Source organism: Piliocolobus tephrosceles, chromosome 21 (genome assembly GCF_002776525.5).
Source record: "Piliocolobus tephrosceles isolate RC106 chromosome 21, ASM277652v3, whole genome shotgun sequence".
NCBI classification, from domain to species: Eukaryota; Metazoa; Chordata; class Mammalia; order Primates; family Cercopithecidae; genus Piliocolobus; species Piliocolobus tephrosceles.
This window is the reverse complement of record NC_045454.1, coordinates 880,427-901,986: the sequence shown is the minus strand read 5'-3', so window position 1 is coordinate 901,986 and position 21,560 is coordinate 880,427. Positions and strand designations below refer to the sequence as shown.

The 21,560-nt window shown below is 52.5% G+C and overlaps 2 protein-coding genes and 2 long non-coding RNA genes across 11 annotated transcripts; 1 reads left to right on the top strand and 3 right to left on the bottom strand.

Moving 5' to 3' along the window:
• Positions 1-6: 6 nt before the first annotated feature.
• On the top strand, positions 7-1,475 carry LOC111532214. The gene is made up of 2 exons (XR_002728481.2): positions 7-995; positions 1,075-1,475. It is a non-coding gene; the product is annotated as an uncharacterized LOC111532214 (long non-coding RNA).
• Positions 1,476-1,903: 428 nt separating this feature from the next.
• Positions 1,904-7,545, bottom strand: LOC111530488. Its single transcript, XR_002727826.1, has 3 exons — positions 7,202-7,545; positions 5,792-5,937; positions 1,904-1,964 (listed from the first exon to the last, which is right to left on the bottom strand). It is a non-coding gene; the product is annotated as an uncharacterized LOC111530488 (long non-coding RNA).
• A 742-nt stretch (positions 7,546-8,287) lies between these two features.
• Positions 8,288-15,703, bottom strand: RPS9 (ribosomal protein S9). Its single transcript, XM_023197720.1, has 5 exons — positions 15,654-15,703; positions 15,268-15,383; positions 14,940-15,062; positions 9,779-9,965; positions 8,288-8,537 (listed from the first exon to the last, which is right to left on the bottom strand). The coding sequence occupies exons 2-5, from the start codon at positions 15,362-15,364 to the stop codon at positions 8,360-8,362; spliced, it is 585 nt and encodes a 194-aa protein (XP_023053488.1). The 5' UTR covers positions 15,365-15,383; positions 15,654-15,703; the 3' UTR covers positions 8,288-8,359.
• Positions 15,704-17,606: 1,903 nt separating this feature from the next.
• Positions 17,607-21,559, bottom strand: TSEN34 (tRNA splicing endonuclease subunit 34). Of its 8 annotated transcripts, none has more exons than XM_023197718.2 (5): positions 21,363-21,559; positions 19,949-20,195; positions 19,599-19,842; positions 19,190-19,447; positions 17,607-18,098 (listed from the first exon to the last, which is right to left on the bottom strand). In XM_023197718.2, the coding sequence occupies exons 2-5, from the start codon at positions 20,189-20,191 to the stop codon at positions 17,911-17,913; spliced, it is 933 nt and encodes a 310-aa protein (XP_023053486.1). In that variant the 5' UTR covers positions 20,192-20,195; positions 21,363-21,559; the 3' UTR covers positions 17,607-17,910. The 8 variants fall into 8 exon arrangements, with proteins under 8 accessions (XP_023053486.1, XP_023053483.1, XP_023053481.1 ...); XM_023197715.1 differs by lacking the exon at positions 21,363-21,559 and adding an exon at positions 21,201-21,305; XM_023197713.2 differs by lacking the exon at positions 21,363-21,559 and adding an exon at positions 21,154-21,284.
• Position 21,560: the final 1 nt, after the last annotated feature.

Here is a 21,560-nt window from a genome sequence, read left to right as displayed (position 1 = left end):
GGTCCCGGGCACCAAAGGCCTCCTGGTGCCAGATCTAATCCTGCAGGACTTCTCTGTCCTCTTCCCCCGGCTCTCAGCATCGTCACGGTGGACCCCTCCTCGTCCAGCACGCTGCCTCCCGCCTGCTGTGACCTCACTCTCTCCTGCTGTCCTGGGACCTCGCGGGCCTCCTCCCGGGTCCCCTTCCCGCTCCTCCTCCTCTGTTTGGCCGTCTGGTTGTTAGAGCGCCCCCCAGGCCTCGGGAGGATGAGGGATAAATGAACCACCCGGTCCCCTGGGCTCCCTTCATTCATTCATCCAGCGAGTGTTCCCAGGGAGCTCACTGTGGATCGGGCTCCCTGTGGGAGCTGCAGACACAGCAGGGAGCAAAGCCGCCCCTGCCTCCGGAGCTCACCTCGTGGTGGGAGACAAAATGCAAATAAATGCAGTGTCCAGGAGTGCAACGTGCTGTAAGAAACATAAACCAGGGAAAGGGCAGAGTGTGGGGCAGTGGGGCCAGTGTGAATGTAGGGGGAGGGCTGTCTGCTCAGCTGTCATCTGAGAAGCCTGGACGGAGGGGCCACAGGATCCTCTCATGGACGAGCCCCTGCAGGCAGAGGAAACAGCCGTGCAAAGGCCCCGAGGCAGCAGCGAGCTCTTGCAGGAAGGCGGGCCTGAGGCTGCAGCCAAATGGGCCAGGTCAGAGTGAGGAGGAGAGGCCAGAACCGCAGGGAGGGAGAGGCCAGACCCTCCACGGCCTTAGGGCGTCCCTGAGATTCCATCAGGAAAGGGATGTAATCGGATCACCTGGGAACAGTGGGGAAAATTGACTCCAGGAGTCACCCCCCACCACTGTCTGTCTCCAGCAGAGACCGTATGATGAAGACCCCCAGGCAGTGACACGTGCCCAGGTGAAACACTCCAGACTCAGGCGGGGAGTGACCTCTCCTCCCTCCCCACTGTCCGAGGAGTTCCTGGACACACAGGCGGAAGAGGACAGGCAGATGGACACTGAGGTGAGTCCTTTCCTCTCCAGGCCCCCAGGCCTCCCCCACCCCCACCACGCTCCTTCCCTCTCACTCTCCCCCACTGCAGGCTGCTGCATCTGAAGCCCCCCAGGATGTGACCTACGCCCAGCTGCAGAGCTTGACCCTCAGACGGGAGGCAACTGAGCCTCCTTCATCCCAGGAAAGGGCGCCTCCAGCTGAGTCCAGCGTCTACGCCACCCTGGCCATCCACTAACCCGGAGGGGACCCAGACCCCACACTCAGCAGAAGGAGATTCGGGACTGCTGAAGGCACGGGAGCTGCCCCCATTGGATACCAATGAACCCCAGTCAGCCTGGACCCCTAACACAGACCACGAGGAGACGCTGGGAACTTGTGGGACTCACCTGACTCAAAGATGACTAATGTCGTCGCATTTTGGAAATAAAGCAACAGACTTCTCAATAATCAATGAGTTAATAAGAAAAAAAAAAAAAAAAAAAAACAGACGTAAAGGCCAGGTGTGGTACTCGGGAGGCTGAGTCGGGAGGATTCCTTGAACACAAGAGGTTCAGGCTGCTGAGGCTGCAGTGAGCTACGACTGTGCCACTGCCCTCCAGCCTGTGTGACAGAGGGAGACAAAAAAAATAAGAGTGAGTGAATGTTTTAAATTCAATGATAATGTCAATATTATACATCGAACTTATGAAATGGGAAAATTAAGCAGCATAGCCAGGTGCAGTGGCTCACGTCTGTAATCCCAATACTTTGGGAGGTAGGCGGGGAGGATGGCTCAAGCTCGGGAGTCCGAGTCAGTCTGAACAGCATAGTGAGACCCCATCTCTACAGAAAATAAAACTAGTCCGACATGGCGGCACACACCTGTAGTCCCAGCTACTTGAGAGGCTGAGGTGGGAGGATCACTTTGGGCACAGGAGGTCGAGGCTGCAGTGAGCCAAGATCATACCATAGCACTTCAGCCTGAGCAACAGTGAGACCCTGTCTCAGAAAAAAAAAACCAAAACAATTAAAAAGCCAGTGAAATTACCTGTTGATTAGTGTTTGCATAATACATTTTTATTCTTCTGCTTTTTTCATGTGATAAAATATAAACAACAGGACGGGCGCGGTGGCTCACACCTGTAATCCCAGCACTTGGGGAGGCTGAGGCAGGTGGATCACAAGGTCAGGAGTTCAAGACTAGTCTGGCCAAGATGGTGAAACCCCGTCTCTACTAAAAATACAAAAATTAAGCCGGGTGTGGTGGCAGGTGCCCGTAATCCCAGCTACTGGGGAGGCTGAGGCAGAGAATTGCTTGAACCTGGGAGGCAGAGGTTGCAGTGAGCCGAGATCACACCACTGCACTCCAGCCTGGGCAACAAGAGCGAAACTACATCTCAAAAAAAAAAAAAATCCAATCTTGTAATCTCTTTTAGATCACTTATATTTAATGTAATCACTGATGGCATTACAATCATGTGTCACTTGATGACAGGGATATGTTCTGAGAATCCATCATTAAAAAATTTTGGCCGGGCATGATGGCTCACTCCTGTAATCCCAGAACTTTGGGAGGCCAAGATGGATGGATCACTAGAGGTCGGGAGTTCGAGACCAGCCTGCTCAACATGGTGAAACCCTGTCTCTACTAAAAATACAAAAATTAGCCAGGCATCGTGGTGCGCGCCTGTAATCCCAGCTACTTGGGAAGCTGAGGCAGGAGAACCTGGGAGGCGGAGGTTGCAGTGAGCCAAAATCGTGCCATTTCACTGCAGCCTGGGAGACAGGGAGAGATTCCATCTCAAAAAAAAAAAAAAAAAAAAAAAAAATTCACTATTATGTGAATATCATAGAGTGTACTTACACTTACACAAACCTACTACATACATAGGCTATACCATCACATGCGCAATGTGTAGTGGATGGAAACATCGTTCTGCAGCACCTGATTGTGCTCAGGCTTGCCTTTTGTTTGTCTCCTCTGTTTTTTGTTTCCCCTTTCCTGCCTACTCTTGGTTTTTTAGAAATATTTTAGTTTTGATTTGTTAAAAAACTTACGATTCCTGAACTTTTCTATTTAATATTTTTGGACCATGGTTGGCCACCAGGTTACTGAAAACATAGAAAGAAAATTACAGATAAAGGGGGACTACTGTATTACAGTTTTTAAAAATATATTTAAAAACTGTTTGTAGAAATGGGATCTCACTATGTTGCCCAAACTGGCCTCGAACTCCTGGGTTTAAGAGCCTTGCATCTGCGCCTCCCAAAGTGTTGGGATTACAGGCATGAGCCACGGTGCCCAGTTTAAGAGTTTCTAATTGACAAATAATAATTGTACATATTTGGCTGGGCGCGGTGGCTCAAGCCTGTAATCCCAGCACTTTGGGAGGCCGAGACGGGCGGATCACGAGGTCAGGAGATCGAGACCATCCTGGCTAACACGGTGAAACCCCGTCTCTACTAAAAATACAAAAAACTAGCCGGGCGAGGTGGCGGGCGCCTGTAGTCCCAGCTACTCGGGAGGCTGAGGCAGGAGAATGGCGTGAACCCGGGAGGCGGAGCTTGCAGTGAGCTGAGATCCGGCCACTGCACTCCAGCCTGGGCGACAGAGCGAGACTCCGTCTCAAAAAAAAAACAAAAAACAAAACAAAACAAAAAAATAATTGTACATATTTATAGGGTACAGAATTTTTTCTACTAGTGTGTGTGTGGTTTTTTTCTTTTCTTTTTTTTTTTTTGAGACGGAGTTTCACTCTTGTTGCCTAGGCAGGAGTGCAATGGTGCAATCTCAGCTCACTGCAGTCTCCACCTCCCAGGTTCAAGTGGTGCTCCTGCCTCAGCCTCCCAAGTAGCTGGGATTACAGGCACTATGCCACCACACCTGGATAATTTTTGTATTTTTAGTAGAGACAGGGTTTCACCATGCTGGCCAGGCTGGTCTCGAACTCCTGACCTCGTGATCTGCCTACCTCTCAAAGCACTGGGATTATAGGCATAAGCCACTGCACCCGACCCAACAAATACATTTTTATTGAGATACAACACTATTTGGTGGCATTTAGTAAATTCACAATATGTTGTGAGCATCACCTCTATCTCATTCCAAAACATTTTTATCATACTGAGAAGGAAACCCAGTTTACATTCAGCAATCACTCCCACCTAATCCCATGCAACTATTAACCTACTTTCTGCCTCTATTGATTGGCTTTCTTTGAATACTTTTTTTTTTTTTGAGACAGGGTCTCACTGTGTCACAGGTTGGAGTGCAGTGGCGTGATCTCTGCTCACTGTAACCTCTGCCTCCCAGGCTCAAGTGATCCTGCCATCTGAGCCTCCCAAGTAGCTGGGACCACAGGCACATGCCACCATGCCTGGCAAATTTTTTGTATTTGGTAGAGGTGGTATTTCACCATGTTGCCCAGGCTGGTCTCGAACTCCTAAGCTGAGGCAATCCACCTGCCTCGGCCTCCCAAAGTGCAGGATTACAGGCGTGAGCCACCACACCCAGCCTGGATATTTCTTATAAATGAAATAACGTCATTGTGACCTTTTTTTCCTGACTGCTTTCATCTAATATATTATCAAGGTTCACCTGTGTAGCATGTGTCTGTCATTCCTTTGTATGGTTGAATAAGATTTTGTTGTAAGGATGTACCACACTTTGTTTCCCTACTTATCAGCTGATAGACATTGCTACAAAAATAAGTAGTGGCTGTGGTGGTGCATGTTTGTAGTCCCAGCCACTGGGGAGCCTGAGGCGGGAGGATCACTTGAGTCAGGATGTCAAGGCTGCAGTGAGCTAGGATAGTACCACTCACTCCAGCCTGGGCAGCAGACCTTGTCTTTTAAGCAAAGAAAAAAGAGGCCAGGTGCGGTGGCTCACGCCCATAATCCCAACACTTTGGGAGGCTGAGGCGGGCGGATCATCTGAAGTCAGGAGTTCAAGACCAGCCTGGCCAACATGGTGAAACTCCACCTCTACTAAAAAATACAAAAGTTAGCCAGACATGGTGGCACGCATCTGTAATCCCAGCTACCAGGGAGGCTGAGGCAGGAGAATTGCTGGAACCTGGGAGGTGGAGGCTGCAGTGAGCTGAGATGGCACCACTGCACTCCAGCCTGGGTGACAGAGCAAGACTCTATCTCAAAAAGAAAAAGAAAAAAGAGGCCAAGCATGGTGGCTCACGCCTATAATTCTAACACTGTTAGGAGGTCAAGGCAAGAGGATTAATTGAAGTCAGGAGTTCGAGAACAGCCTGGCCAACATGGTGAAACTCCATCTCTACTAAAAATACAAAAATTAGCCAGGTGTGGTGGCACATGCCTGTAATCCATATACTTGGGAGGCTGAGGCAGGACAATCACCTGAACCCAGGAGATGGAGCTTCCAGTGAGCTAAGATCACGCCACTGCACTCCAGCATGGGAAACAGAGCAAGACCGTGTCTTGAAAAGAAAGAAAAGAAAACAGAGAGAGTGCTACTCTAACAGGAAAGTGGGCCGGGCGTGGTGGCTCACGCCTGTAACCCCAGCACTTTGGGAGGCTGAGGCAGGCAAATCACGAGGTCAGGAGATTGAGACCATCCTGGCTAACACGGTGAAACCCCGTCTCTAGTAAAAATACAAAAAATTAGCTGGGCGAGGTGGCGGCACCTGTAGTCCCAGCTACTCGGGAGGCTGAGGCAGGAGAATGGTGTGAACCCGGGAGGCGGAGCTTGCAGTGAGCCAAGATCCCGCCACGGCACTCCAGCCTGGGCGACTGAGCGAGACTCCGTCTCAAAAAAAAAAAAAAAAAAAAAAAAAAAACCGGAGCAGAATTACCTCCTGGCTAAACATGGGTAACGTGTCTTCAGTAACCCAAGCTCCGTGAGTCCAGCAGGAATCCTATCAGCTTCACCCACAGCTCCTCTCCTCCTGGCAGCATGCCTGGATGTGGTAACCACTCGATAAACCACCTGATCGCGAGGCTGATGAAAGAAAAGATGCATTCCAGAGCTCAGGACACGGAAGGGACCTGCCTCTAGAATTATTAGAACAGTGACTGGGCTGTGTCCTAAGGCCCTGCCCTCTCTGGCCTCATGTGCTAGAACAAGCGTCACCCCTGGATTTGAGTGGGGTGAGGTGGAGGCAGGCAGAGCTTGGGGGAGTCAAATGTGGTCTAAAAGGCTCCCCCGAGCCTACTGTCCCCTCGGCCCCATTCTTCAGGGGGAGCCGAGCAAGGCCCTGGGGGAGCGGCTGCTCCCCTCCTGCAAGGCCACTGATGAGAACACATGGCCTGTAACACAGAGCCCAGGGCTCCTTATACCCAGCACGCTCATCCATGCTCTGTGGCTCAGTGGTCTAATCATCTGCTCGGCTGGGGACCATGACAGGCAGGGTCCCAACCTCCACCCTCATTGCCCATCTCCCTGCTGTGTCCAGGGAAGCCTTAGGCGGACACGGGGGGGTCGGTGACCCCGACCTTCATGGGCCAGAAGCACAAGGCAGAAGGCATGGAGTTGAGACCGGTGAGAGCTCTCCCTGTGGCCCCAGAGTGTGCGTCCCCTAAATACCAGTCGCCTTATCTCAGGGGCGTCCAGGCAGCCCTCAGCCCTCCCTCTCAGCACAGCCGGGATCACTGGTGCTCTCTGGAGATGGCCTGACCGCCCAGTGTCACTCAGGCCGGTTTTGACAGCTCTGCATTGACCAGGACAAGGGGCTCCCAACCCTCCCCCACCACCCAACTTCCTCCTGGGCCCTGTGAGCCAGTCCCATGGGGGCCAGCTCGGATGCTGCGGTGGACACAATGCCTCCTGCCCGAGGTTGGCCCCGTCACCCCCACCCGATATGCTGGTTGCAGGTGAGGGGCCCCTGCCCAGCCCCCGTCCCGCTCTCTGCTCAGACCCTGGGCTCAGGGTCATCCCTGGTGATGAGGGTGGAGGGAGAGAATGAGATGGGGGCAGTGGTCCAAGGAGATCACCAAGACAGGGGGAGCAAGAGGCCCAGAGATTAAACAGACCCATGCAGGCCCTGCGTGGCTGTGGCTCACACCTGTCATCCTAGCACTTTGGGAGGTGGGTGGATTGCTTGAGGCCAAGAGTTTGAGATCAGCCAGGGAAACATAGTGACACCCGTCGGAGTCTCCTCCCTCTGTTGCCCCACTCGCTGCCTCTGCAGGCAGAGCCCTGAAGATGAAGACCCGTTTCCTTCCCAAGCCTGCAGGCTTCTCCCCAGCAGAACCGCATACCTCACCTCCCACTCCTCTCTCCAGGCTGCTGCATCTGGAGCTCTGGGTGAGCTACACCCAGGTGAGCCACCACCTCAGACCAGACAACTGCACTTTCTTCCTCCCAGGGGAGCTCCTAGAGCAGCCCAATGACTCTGCTGCCCTGGCCATCCACTAGCACACGCAAGACCCAGACCAAGGCAGACCAGTGAGCCCAGACGGTGCAGCAGCTGGCCCCATGGACGTCCACCAAGACCACCATCACTTCCCGAGGAGCAACCCTGAGGGAAGGGCCACCACCTCGCTGGAGCGAGCGGCAGTGGACTTCTCCGTGTGGTTTCCAGTAACTCAGCTGTGTTCCAGAGCCATCCCTGCACTGACCTCAAACCCTGAAGGCCTCCAGGCAAGGACCCAATCAACTACAGCCTGCAGCCTGAGGGGGTTGCACAAGTTCAAGTTGCTCACTTCCTCAGAAACCAAACCCCTTCCCAACCCAGATGATCAACAAGGCCGAGAAAAGGGAAGCCTGCCGACCTCTCGACCGTGCGTCCACAGAAGCACCAAATGCGGATACGAGGCAGAGTTCCCTCAACGCCCCCTCCCCTACACGAACCCACTTCCCCTACATGTGAAGACAAAACTGGGAACTTGCCCAACATCAACCATATCACAAACAAGCTTTGAAACTGGCAAATTCTGTGAAGTGCTCCCCAACAAAAACAGTCACTAACAGTTCACCTTCCCCAGCAACCAGTCTCAGGCCGGCTCTGCCCCACCTGTCTCTTGCCGGGCGGGGTCAGGGTCCCAGGGCCGCGGCAGGGCAGGCCCCCACCTCCACTTGCTGCTTCCCCTGCCTTAGCAACAACTGGCTCCCTCCCGCCCCATATGCAAACGCCAGCTTACTTGGAATTTCCTTCTGGTTTTGACTGTTTTTCCCAAAATACCATTCATCTCTCCCCTGATGACAGAAGTTTCTGGTAAAGACGTGTTCACTACTGTAGAAGACTACTGAGAGGCCAGGGACCACTATCTGGTAGGCATGCTCCTGAGCCTCCCAGGGAAGGCTGCATGTCCAGAGCAGGGGAGAATCAAGGAGACACCACGCACACCAATTGTAAAGCGCTGATCCTGTTTATTTGGCAGGAAAACTAGACAATCCAGTAGCCCAGGAGGGAAAGGTGGGCTTAATCCTCCTCCTCGTCGTCTCCAGCCCCGGCCCCACCCTGGCCCTTCTTGGCGTTCTTCCTCTTCACGCGGCCCGGGCGGCCACCCCCATAGGGAGAGCGCAGGGAGAAGTCGATGTGCTTCTGGGAATCCAGGCGGACGATGAAGGACGGGATGTTCACCACCTGCTTGCGGACCCTGGAAGAGGCGACAAGTGAAGTGGACTGGAGGAGAAACGGACGCCAACCCCAGCTCAGGCACCACTCTCTTCACCCACCCCGTGAGGCTGCCATGGCCACAGACACCGCGGCACTGTGAGAAGGGCGCTCCTGATCCTATGGGCCTCATGTGAGTCCAGGGATTTAGGGTATCACCTTAATCCCCAAAAATGCTTCAGGTGAGTTTCTCAACCACATTTTCTTTTTCTTTCTTTTCTTTTTTTTTTTTTTTGAGATGGAGTCTCGCTCTGCCGCCCAGGCTGGAGTGCAGTGGCTGGATCTCAGCTCACTGCAAGCTCCGCCTCCCGGGTTCACGCCATTCTCCTGCCTCAGCCTCCCGAGTAGCTGGGACTACAGGCGCCCGCCTCGTCGCCCGGCTAGTTTTTTGTATTTTCTATTAGAGACGGGGTTTCACCGTATTAGCCAGGATGGTCTCGATCTCCTGACCTCATGATCCACCCGTCTCGGCCTCCCAAAGTGCTGGGATTACAGGCGTGAGCCACCGCGCCCAGCCCTCAACCACATTTTCTAGGAGAAATTCAAAACTATCCCACCTAAGACCACAAAGCAAATGAGCTGGCCGAATAAGAGCCCAAGTTCCGAGTCTGAAACATCCTGAACCCCATGCCTGACACTGAGCTGCATTACCACATGCGGCAGCAATGCCCACAGTAACAGCAACCCGAGACTACACTGACACACACGGCTCTGCCTGCGGCTCACAGGGTTAGTGAAGGGCTGGGGGGGAGATTCTAAATGCTAACATCTTGCCCTCTTCCTGTATAGCTCCTCCCCGCCAATGGTGCCACATTACAGAAAGGGCACACTGAGTACCCAGAATGCAGCCATGGATTAGGGTCTGGAATCAACTTCAGAACGAGCCAGGAGACAGCTGAACCCACCACCCAAGCGAGGAGAGACTGGTTCTCTCTCCCCACTGGGGACATCAGAGCTGTTACCTGTCCAGCTGCCCACATGCCTGGCAGAGGCCTTCACAAGGTGTACGGCTAGAGCCGCAGTGACCCTTGCGCTGGGCTATTGGGGCATGAGGCTGCCCCAGCTCCCTGGTGAGCTGTGTGCAAGGGTGAATCTGTACCCTCTGGGTGAGCTCACACCCATCACTTCCGAGGGCTGCATAGGAGATAGGGACAGCAGGCTTAGTGAGGGCAGCCACCAGAGGGGCAGGCGGAGGAAGGTTTGGGCGCCCATCAGAGGTGGTACCTGATATGGCGCTGGCGGATCAGCACGCGAGCATGGTGGATGGACTTGGCCAAGCCCAGCTTGAAGACTTGGGTCTGTAGGCGCCTCTCTAAGAAATCCTCGATCTTCAGGCCCAGGATGTAATCCAGCTTCATCTTGCCCTCATCCAGCACCCCAATGCGGACCAGCCGCCGCAGCAGCGCGTTGCCTGGGAAGAGTGGGAGGAAGCACTGATTCAGCCTTCTGACCTCAGGCTTCCTGGGTTCAAATCCTGGCTCCACCTCTTGGCAGCTCCATGTCACGGTGGTGAGGCACAGATAGTATTAGCACCAGTCACTGTGACCCCTATCACTGTCAAAAGCACCCTATGCGCTGGGCATGGTGGCTCACGCCTGTAATCCCAGCACTTTGGGAGTCTGAGATGGATCACTTGAGGTCGGGAGTTTGAGACCAACCTGGCCAACATGCCGAAACCCTGTCTCCACTAAAAATACAAAAAATTAGCTAGGCTGTTGGCACACTGCTTGTAATCTCACCTATTCAGGAGGCTGAGGAAAGAAAATTGCTTGAACCCTGGAGGCGGAGGTTGCAGTGACCTGAGATGGGGCCACTGCACTCCAGCCTGGGAAACAGAGTGAGATCCTCTCTCTCTCTCACACACACACACAAAACCACCCTATGGGTGTCAGGCCATCATCCATAGTAACCTGCAGGTGACAGGAGGGCAAAATATACCTGCCTCCTCATCTGAGAGTGTAACATCCCTCCTCCCTCCACATTCTTAGCAACAGGAAAGGAAATCATCTCCTTACGAGGACTCAGTCTGCAAAAGACCAAGTGCAGCTGCTATTAAGCTACTATCACCGTTAACAAAGCACAGTGGTTAAGAGTTCATATCCTGAGTCCAGAAAGCTCTTCTGATTAACCAGATGTGAGATTAAATTCCCTATGCCATAAATATCAGTACCTACACCTTTTAGGGAGAGAAAAGAAATTTCTAACACTAGAATTTTTCCAGCTAAGTACATGTCATTCATTTTACTATTCTGTATGACATTTTCCACTAAAAATACATGCAGTATGTATACAACCTAACAACACACTGCATAAAATATCCAACAGATGTCAGCTACTACACCCCAGACTCAGGGCAACTTGCTCCTTACCCTGTCCAAAGCCACGGCTTCTAGCTAATACTCTGGACTCCCCTTGCCCACCTCCCTCGAGGCAAATGCCTTCCTGTAGGATCCCACTCCCTGCTATGATCCCTCACGCGTTCAGCAAATCAACTGCCCCTTGACACTGGGGTAAACACCTCAAACTTTTTTCCTTATTATGTGCACTTTTATAATAAAAAGTGCCTCTTACTAGTTACAGCAAACAATTCAAGCAAGCTTTAATAAATAGACCTACATTCATCAGGCACTTCTGATATTCCTGGCACTGTTGTTACCCTCCAAGCAAAGTTTGAAAGAAAGCTAGCTGATTTTGTGAGGACCCAAAGTCTTCCCAGTAGGGAGCAATTACAGGTAGAGAGACAGAATCAAAATGGAAGCACCAGCTGTGTACCTTTCCAGCATCCTATGTCATGCTATGGCTTCAATGTTTGTTCTCTTTTTTAATGCTCAACATCAGAGGATTTTTAAACACCTGAATATCAAAATACAAAAACATGTCCAAAAGGCAATGAAAACGAGTTTGGGATCATTTACCTCCTTGAACACTTCATGCCTTTTTGTGTTTACATTAGAAAATAGAAACTTCAGCCAGGCACAGGACCTTATCCTTGCCCTATAAACCCAGTATTTTGGGAGGCTGAGGCAGGAGCATCGATTGAGTCCAGAAGTTTGAAACCAGCCTGGGCAACATAGTGAGACCCCATTTGTACCAAAACAAAAAAAAAAGGAAAACTAAATTAGCCAGGCATAGTGGTACATGGTGGATTGCAGTCCCAGCTACTAGAGCTGAGGAGGATCACTTAAGCACAGGCGGTCCAGGTTGCAGCGAACCACGACCATGCCACTGTGCTCCAGCCTGGGAGACAAAGTGAGATCATCACCATTAGGCAAAATAAAGCCATGATTTAAAAGAAAGTGTTTCACATTTATTATCCTTTTTCAGACGGAGTTTCCCCCATTGCCCAGGCTGGAGTACAATGGTGATCTCGGCTCACTGCAAACTCCGCTTCCCGGGATTCTCCTGACTCAGCCTAGGATTACAGGCACACACCACCATGCCCGGCTAATTTTGTATTTTTTTAGTAGAGACTAGGGGGTTTCTCCTTGTTGTTCAGGCTGGTCTTGAACTCCCGACCTCAGGTGATCCGCCTGCCTTTGCCTCCCAAAGTGCTGGGATTACAGGTGTGAGCCACCGCGCCCAACCCACATTTATTAACCCATCTATCCCCTGAAAAAGAACAGGAGAGTCAACCACAGGCAAAACCTTTAAATATGAAGACAATAGTTTTCAACAGCACAATAAACCTTACACCTTCAACAAAATCATGTCCTGCTACTGAGAACTGTTACATGGGCTCCGCTGGGCCAATGCACCAAGAGAATTTAAAATGCTTTAAAAATGCAAACCAGGCTGGGCGCAGTGGCTCAAGCCTGTAATCCCAGCACTTTGGGAGGCTGAGACGGGGGGATCACGAGGTCAGGAGATGGAGACCATCCTGGCTAACACGGTGAAACCCCGTCTCTACTTAAAAAAAAAAAAAAAAAAAATCTAGCTGGGCGAGGTGGCGGGCGGAGGCTGAGGCAGGAGAATGGGGTGAACCCGGGAGGCGGAGCTTGCAGAGGACTCTGTCTCAAACAAACAAACAAAAAAAGGGAGGACCTCAGTGGGAAACAGGTCCTTGTCATACAACGCAGATATTACAGTGCCTTCATTTCTGATCTGAAAAATGGACATGATTCCTACATTTATTCACAGTTGTGCCGAGGGGTGGATTTCCTGGTTTTTTTTGTTTGGAGATGGAGTCTCGCTGTCACCCAAGCTGGAGTGCAGTGCCGCAGATTCTGTCTCCCAGGTTCGATCAATTCTCCTGCCTCAGCCTCCCGAGTAGCTGGGATTACAGGACCACGACCAGGCCCGGCTAATTTTTGTATTTTTAGTAGAGATGGAATTTCACCATGTTGGCCAGGCTAGTCTCCAACTCCTGACCTCAAGTGATCGGACCACCTCGGTTTCCCACAGTGCTGGGATTACAGGCCTGAGCCACCGCGCCTGGCCTCTATCTGTTGGTTAACTGCCAGCCAAATGTTAGCGGCTGTTCAGTCTTTTAACCGACAAGACTCAGAATCTCGCCAGTCACACGTTAGTGGGAAAGGCTGGATCTGAATCAAGGTAGGATTACACCAAAGAGCAAACATCCAAGCTCCTCCTTCCCGTCCCTGGCTGGCTAGAGGGTTTCATTTACTAGAAAGTGTACTTACCTGAACAGCTGTCTACCCCTTGGGAATTTTCACTTCTGCCTTGGGAAACCACAAATATCCCTCAGACACCTGCACCGCTTTCTCACATGACTAAGTTTCACTGCAATTAGGCTCTATATTCAGAAAGTCCTCCCTAAAACCAGAGCCAGCTGTAGCCCACTCCCCACAGGACTCTGGGATACACTCCCACCCAGTATCAGTATCCACAGGGGAGGGATCTCCAGCACTTTCATGAGATTGTCAACGGGGTCTACAAATTGACAAAAAGAATGAAAGGGTCAGGTGCGGTGGCTTACACCTGTAACCCCAGCACTATTTAAGGCTGAGGCGGAAGGATCACTTGAGGCCAGGAGTTGGAAACCATCCTGGGCAACACTGCAAGATCCTGTGCCTATTTAAAAAAAAAAAAAAGCTTCTAACATCTGCAAGCCCGGATCAAACTGCGATAATCTGTGGCTAAGCATGCTCCAGGACTTTCTCAATGCCTAATACGGATGACCACTCTCATGCCTCACAGTCAGGGCTCGGGTGCAGAGACTGCTGTTCACCACAAATCATGACTACTCAAACTCAGCCAAAAGCAGCGTCTCAGGATATACTAATGCCAACCTTGGCCATGCCAATCTGCTGTAGAAAGCACTCCAATAACACCGCATCTCAGAGCAGATTTTAAAACAAAATGGTTAAGATGATCAACTTTCATGTTAATGTCTGTTCCACCACAATTAGTAAAGTAAGCCTAAGTCTATACGATCTGCATGCCCTTCTAAAGTAATCACCTGAAATGCTGTTCCCTGAGACATTTTACAGTTTCTCTCCTGTTCAGGCCTTTGCTCAATGCCATCTACATGTCCTTAACCAGCTTAATAAAGCAAGCACCAGCCTGGGCAACATGGTGAAACCCCATCTCTACTAATAATACAAAATTAGCCGGGCATGGTGGCGCATTAGCCTGGGATCCCAGCTACTTGGGAGGCTGAGACTGGAAAATCGCTTGAACCCAGGAGGTGGAGTTTGCAGTGAGCGGAGATTGCACCAACTGCACTCCAGCCTGGGCAACTGAGCGAGACTCCGTTATCGGAGTCTCGCAAAAGTAAAAAAGTAAAATTAAAAAGTCTAAGTAAAATTAAAAAGTCTAAGTAAAATTAGCCGGGCGTGGTGGCGTGTGCCTGCCTGTAGTACCAGCTACTTGGGAGGCTGAGATAGGAGAATTGTTTGAACCCAGGAGGCGGGGTAAGTAAGCCGAAACTGCGCCACTGCACTCCAACCTGGGCGACAGAGCAAGACTCTGTCTCAGAAAAATAAATAAAACAAGAAAAAATATAACTAAAAAAAATAAAGCAAGCAAATGTGCAAACCCTGTTATCACCATCACTTATTCCAGAAATTCCACTTCATGGTCTACTCTCACCACTAGCAAACAGGCCACATAAGCAGTACTGTTTTGAGACATCATATAAAGATATAAACAGGTGCCCAAATGTGCAAGCCTATCTTTAGCTCTGGTCATTACTAAACTGAAGGTCCAGTAACTGAGCAAAAAAGCCACACGCCTAAGAAACAGGCCAAAGACTTGGATCCAGCTCCACTTTTCCTACTCCACAAGTGCCATTAAAACACTAAGTTAAAAGGCTGGCTCCATTTGTCCAATGACACAACTCATCACTGGAACCGAGGCGGCAGAACGCAAAATGACCCTCACAAGCCCTGCGCCCTATCGCTCTGCTGTGGACTCCCATACGTACCTTCGAACAGACGCCGTGGGTCCTTCTCATCAAGTGTCAGCAGTTCCCGGGCGGCCTTGCGGATCTTGGCCAGGGTAAATTTGACCCTCCAGACCTCACGTTTGTTCCGGAGCCCATACTCGCCTGGTGGGGAGAAGAGAGTGGACAAGTGTAATCCCACGTACTGGTACAAAAACTAGGCTGGCAGCTTTGGATACACAAAACCTTCCTAATTCACGAGGAGTACCAAATTTAGGGGGCCGACTAGATCAAGCACGCGGACGCCCTCATCCACGTGCTACCCGCCTCCCGGAAGCCGAACCACTTCCCGGAAGCCTTGGCCACTCACCGATCAGCTTCAGCTCTTGGTCGAGACGAGATTTCTCAAAGGGTCTCCGCGGGGTCACGTAAGTTTTGCGACAAACCCAGCTCCGGGCCACCGGCATGTCGGCTCCGCTTACGCGTCTGCGCGGGAGGGAACAGTGCGCCTGAGAGCTCCAGGCTGCGCCTGCGCATCCCACAACTACGCCAAAACCTTGCGGCGCCCGGATTGGATCTCGCGAGAATAACCTCCAAAGCTCTCATCGCCAGTATCCGCCCTCACTACCGTGCTGCACTCCCGTTCAACCACCCTACTCCAATCCCTAACGCCTTTAGCTTACTCATGGAAACTCGCAAGGCCCGCGCGACCATCCAACCCAAACCCTAGCGAAAAAGCACATCACCACAACTTACCTAAGCGCAGGACCCGGCCACTGAGAAAGAGGCCCGCAAGCGGCAAGGCTACGCTCTTATAGGAACGCCGGCGTCTCGTGACGTCATCACGCACCAGGCACGTCTGAGCCAATCAGAAGAGGCGTTGGCTGGCTGAGAAGCAGTAGAGACGTGAGGTTGGGCTAGAGCGGCGTGCTAATCTGGGAGGACTAGGTTTCTTCCGGGCAAGGAGTGGAAACCGGAGAAGCGGGGAGAACCATCCTTCTCCGTCCCTGGACGGCGGTATTTCTCTTTCTTTCTGAGACAGGGTCTCGCTCTGTAGCCTAAGCTGGAGTGCAGTGTTGTGATCTCGGTTCACTGCTGCCCCGACCAACCTCTCGGGCTTAAGCGATCCTCCCACCTCCTCCCCAATAGTTGGGATTACAAGCACATGCCACGAGCCCGGGTAGCTTTTTCTTTTTTTTTTTCGGTACAGTCGGCGTCTTGCCATGTTGCCCAGTCTGGTCTTGAACTCCTGGCCTCGAGAGAGCCTCCCGCCTTGGCCCCCCAAAGTGCTGGGATTACAGGCGTGAGCCACCGCGCCCGGCCGAGATTATTTGTGTCGCTAACGATGTGGCATTATGGAACGCTTTCTATGTGCCACATACTGTTCTAAGAATTTTAAATTATTTACTCAATCTTCAATACATACTTATGGAGCACTCTCGGAGAAGTTGCCCTCTCCCATGGTACTATTATCAATACCCACTTAAGGAGTATTAATACTATTATCAGTAATTTATTTATATTTATTTTTGAGACGGAGTTTCGCTCTTCTCACCCAGGCTGGAGTGCAGTGGCGCGATCTCGGCTCACTGCAACCTCCGCTTCCCGGGTTCAATCGATTCTCGTGCCCTGAGTAGCTGGACTACAGGCGCCCACCACCATGCCCGGCTAATTTTTGCATTTTTAGTAGAGGCGGGGTTTCACCATGTTGGCCAGGATGGTGTCGAACTCCTGACCCCGTGATCCGCCAGCCTCGGCCTCCCAAAGTGCTGGGATTATAAGCCCCTGTGCCCGGCCTCACCATGTGAATGTATTACACTGACAAAATAAACGTGACAAAATAAAACTGCATATTGGTAAGATAAAGGTGTAATTATTGGAATAGTGGTAGTGTTCTAGTACTTTCTTAAGCAAAAACATGGATAAATGATTTTGTAAGTGCATATTTTATACATATACATGTGTTTTAGCTTTTATAAAAATTGCAGAATATAACAAATCCAAAAAAAAGTCTAAAATATAGATGTATAGTATCAAAAAAATCCTCAACCACTACCCAGGCCATGAAAAAGCAGAATGCCTTCCAGAGTCCTTCGTGACACTCTCCCCATGCTCTGAACTCCTAAAATTACAATACTCATTTCCTTTCATGATATATACACACACACATATATACACATGTACGTGTGTGTGTATATTTACATATAAACACACACATATATACATACAGATTTTTGAGACAGGATCTTGCTCTGTCTCCCAGGCTGGAGTGCAGTGGTGCAATCACAGCTCACAGCAGCCTCAACTTCCCAGGCTCAAGGGATCCCTAATTTTTTTTAAATTATTTTTTGTGGAGATGGGTATTACAGTGTTGCCAGAGCTGGTCTCAAACTCCTGGACTCAAGCGATCCTCCTGCCTTGGCCTCCAGAAGTTCTGTGGGATTACAGGTGTGGGCCATCATGCCCGGCCTCTATTTTTATTTATAACCTTTGTATGCATCTGGGAAATCTTGTAGATATCTTTTCAAAAGGAAGTTTAGTGCGGTAGAAAGAGTGCAGATTTAGGAGTGAGAAAAACCAATTTTGAAAGGCCAGGCCTGCTATTTACTTTGGGCCAGTCATTCCCCCTCCTCCAGGCCTTTTTCTCATCTGTATATGCAGATGAGACTATCCACCGGTTCCAGGTTTGTCATAAACATTCAAATCATGAACATTTATATAACAAGTTTATTGAGATCTCCTGAGACTTAAACCCTGTAGAAAACAGATGAATCAAACCCAGGCCCCATTCTCAGGAAGCTCACAGTGTGAAAACAGGTAACTACAAAAACACAGCCAATAAGTGCTTTGAAACAAGGAAGAACATAAAAAGGATGTAGTGTTCGAAAACCTGGAATCAAAAACTAACCGCAGAGAAAGGTAGGAGGATGTTCTAGACTCCCAGAGAAGAGCTGGGGAACATCTAGAAAGGCTCTTGCTGCAGACACAGCCATGTCCCCCTAGGTCTTGGAGTTCACTGCAGGCTGGCCCATTGCAGGGAGGTGTAGACCACCTTACCATCAGGCTGCGGAGAACAGAGGAGCAGGGTCTTTCTGACGCTGGTTCCAAGGCGCCCAGCAGCAACCAGGTCCTGGAGTGGGATGGGGTCCTCCGGGGCCCAGCACTGAGCGATGTAGTGGGCATGGAAGCGGAGGGGGTCACCTGGGGGAGGGAGAGAAGTACTGAAGCAGTGACCAGTGGCAGAGGGCTGGATGCCACTAGGAGAAGATTTGAGATCATTTCAGCAATCACTATGGATACACTAAAACAGATGCTCTTGGACCCAACTATTCCGCTCTAGACTTTTTTTTTTTTTTGAGACGAAGTCTCGCTCTTGTTCCCCAGGCTGGAGTGCAATGGCACGATCTCAGCTCACTGCAACCTCTGCCCCCTGGGTTCAAGTGATTCTCGTGCCTCAGCCTCCCGAGTAGCTGGAAATACAGGCGCCTACCCACCACGCCCAGCTAGTTTTAGTATTTTTAGTAGAGACGGGGTTTCATCATGTTGGCCAGGCTGGTCTCAAACTCTTGACCTCAGGTGATCTACCTGTCTCAGCCTCCCAAAGTGCTGGGATTATGGGTGTGAGCCATGGCGCCCAGCCTGATGTCTAACTACTTCTTTTTTTTTTTTTTTTTTTGAGATGGAGTCTCGCTGTGTTGCCCAGGCTGGAGGGCAGTGGCCAGATCTCAGCTCACTGCAAGCTCCGCCTCCCAGGTTCACGCCATTCTCCTGCCTCAGCCTCTCAAGTAGCTGGGACTACAGGCACCCGCCACCTCGCCCGGCTAGTTTTTTGTATTTTTTAGTAGAGACGGGGTTTCACCGTGTTAACCAGGATGGTCTCGATCTCCTGACCTCGTGATCCACCCGTCTCGGCCTCCCAAAGCGCTGGGATTACAGGCTTGAGCCACCGCACCCGGCATGTCTAACTACTTCTAAGCGAATCTTCTGGATCACAGTAAACATTTAATAAAAGTTGCTAAACTGCTTTCCCAATGAGTTCAGGAGCTCCAAAATGTTTCCTGTCCATCTATGAATTTCAGAGCCTAAGAGAAAGTGAGACCAAAAAAATGCAGCTGGGCCTGTAATCCCAGCACTTTGGGGGGCCGAGGTGGGAGGACTGCTTGAGCCCAGCCTGAGCAACAATAGAGACCCCATCTCTATTAAGACAAAAAGAAAAGAAAGAAAAAAAAACGCAGAATACATTGGGATCGTATGGAAAGGCACAGCAACCAGAGGCCCCAACCCAAACTCACCAGGATAGACCAGGAAGTCACCTCCGAACTTGCCAGCCGCACTGAGGAAGAAGCCCCTCTCCCACAGGTCTCTGTAAATGCTGTAGCGCAGCTCATGGGCAGGGCGGCCGGCGTGGGGCCAGTCTTTAGACTGGACACGCCAGTCCAGGGGCCTGGCCTTGACAGGTCGAGGCCTGGCAGTGGCCAGCTGGACAAGGAGAGCAGATCTGGGCAAGGGGGCTACCCCATTTGAGGGTTCTGCTTGGGAAGAGGAGGGGCCTGGTGGGGAGTACAGAGAAGAGTTTGTTAAATCCAAGGGCCAAAGTCTTCTCACCCTCAGGGAGATCCAGGCACTGGATTCCCAGCTAAAATTTCCAAAAGATCTCTCCTCTCCTTCCCGTGGTTCCTGGACTCCACCTCCCATACTCACCGGCTTCCTCCTGCTCTCCCGAAGCCTGGCCATCACTGGTCTCGTTCTCTTTGTCAGCCTGGCTCGAGCCGGCCTCCTGGCTCGAGCTGGCCCCTGAAGCCTGTTCTAGCTTCTGCTTCTTGGCGGCCTGGCCCTCCGTAATCTTCTCCAGGAGCTCCTGACGACGGGTCTCCCGGGCCTCAGCTGCCAAGGCGCTCTGCTCCTGGAAGCTCTCCTCTTGCTGGCGCTTGAAGGATGTCAGGGCCTGAGAAGCACACGTCGCTGGAACCTCCAAGCTTACGGTCCCTTCGGAAACCAGGAATCCTGTCCCGCTCCCACCGAACCCAGGAGTTCGAGCCCTGCCCCCTTACCAGGCTGTGATGCTGAGGGTCTGGGCGCGGGGCGCTAACCAGAGTCACGGCGCCGATCTCGGCCAAGAGCCGCGCCTCTTCGGGCATCAGCAGCAGCGGGAGGCCCAGGCGCGAGTTCTGGCGGGGCCCGCGGGGCAGGGCGCCTACCGTGCGGCCCCCCACACCCAGGCGCTCCCGGAGGGCCTGCACCGCCTCGGCTCCCCACACCAGGGAGCGACCGTTCGCCACCTCCACCACTAGCATCCTCCTGCGGGAGCCGGGAAGCAAAGCAGTTACCGAAACGGCTGCGCGCCGCGGGCCGCCGGAGCGTAACCAAAGCCTCCTGGGTCTTGGCGAAGACCCGCCCCTAGTTCTCAGGGGGCGGGGCCTCGCTCAGCCGCCGTTCACCACCTGCTGGGCCGGAGCGCCATGCCCCACCCCAGGGCGATCCCGCCAGGCCCCGCGGCCGCCGGAGACGGACCCGCGGCCCTGGCCCCTCGCCGCGCCCCCGGGGCCCTGCTCTACCCTTGTGACCCTGCAGCCGGCACCCGCTTTGTGCCCACACTGCCGTACCTACCATTGTGCCTTGAAAACAAACCTTCCCAAGAGCGGCGACACGCCCCCTTACAAAGGTCCATTTTGGCACCACCCTCTTGCAAAGTGGGTGTCCCCCTTCAGGTGCTCCCATCAGGGGTCAGAAGCTCTCGAGGCTAAGGCACTGCCAAGGCCACACCCACTTCGGGACGCTCGGGCCTTGGCTCTTCCTCTTTCCGAACCACTGTGATTCGGCTTTCGGGCCTACAAGCTCTAAGACTCAAAACTCTGCCCCCTTCCAAGCACAAGAAGTGCGGCGGTCCGGCGTCCTTGGCTTCACCGAATCTGCAGCCCCGCCCCCTTCTCGAACCCGAGCAATTTGGCGTTCGGGTGTTCTCGGCTCGGCCGAATCCGTAGCCCCGCCTCCTCCCGGACGCCGGAGGTTCGGCGTTCTGGCGTCATCGGCTCCCAGCAGTCCCGCAGGCTGTGGCCCCGCCCCCTCCGAGCGCCAGCGCACCCCCGATGGGGAGTTCCCGCCCGACGACCGAACCCCATAGCCGAAAGTCCCGCCCCCTGGACACCCGCCGTCCACTCTCCGCTCCGGCGGGCTCACCCCACTTGGGAGCGCTCAGTCCGCCTCCTTGCTTCCCTTCAGAATGTCCCACTGTCCACCGACAGAACCAGCGAGTCACCTCATAAACACTAACTCGCAGTCGAGGCGGAGCCACCCACTACGCACCGCGCCACGCGCTCCTTCCTCCACCAGCTCTTGCCGACCCTCTCGTCAACTTCGTCATCCCGCCCTGTCAGCGCTGGGGAATGTCAGGACCCGCCCCTCGCAGGCCCGAAGCCCCGCCCTCCTCCCGCGGTGACCACCTTGGCCCCGCCCCACCGAGCGCACCTCCCTCTGCCGCTTCCTGTCCTCAGCTTGGGAACTTGAGGCTCGTCACCCTGGCCCCGTCCGCTAGGCGCACGCCGGCCCTCGGGGTTCCGCCCCTTTGAGGGCAAGCCGCTTTCGCCCCGCCCCCTTGTAAATCCTCATGGGTATCTGGCGAACCTGTTGACTCCGCCTATCATCCTAGCGTCCCTTGTACTCAAC

Bases quoted from the DNA above. Each gene is read 5' to 3' on its own strand.
- RPS9 (XM_023197720.1), bottom strand. From the start codon at position 15,364: ATGCCGGTGGCCCGGAGCTGGGTTTGTCGCAAAACTTACGTGACCCCG. The intron at 9,966-14,939 runs GTACGTATGGGA...CACTCTTCCCAG, and splicing joins CCCACGGCGTCTGTTCGAAG to GCAACGCGCTGCTGCGGCGG. The intron at 8,538-9,778 runs GTACCACCTCTG...CGCCTCTTCCAG, and splicing joins ATCCGCCAGCGCCATATCAG to GGTCCGCAAGCAGGTGGTGA.
- TSEN34 (XM_023197712.2), bottom strand. From the start codon at position 20,565: ATGGACCTTTGTAAGGGGGCGTGTCGCCGCTCTTGGGAAGGTTTGTTT. The intron at 19,843-19,948 runs GTAAGGGGGCAG...TGTGCTTCTCAG, and splicing joins ACCCTCAGCATCACAGCCTG to GCCCTGACATCCTTCAAGCG. The intron at 19,448-19,598 runs GTGAGTATGGGA...ACTCCCCACCAG, and splicing joins GGGAGAGCAGGAGGAAGCCG to GCCCCTCCTCTTCCCAAGCA.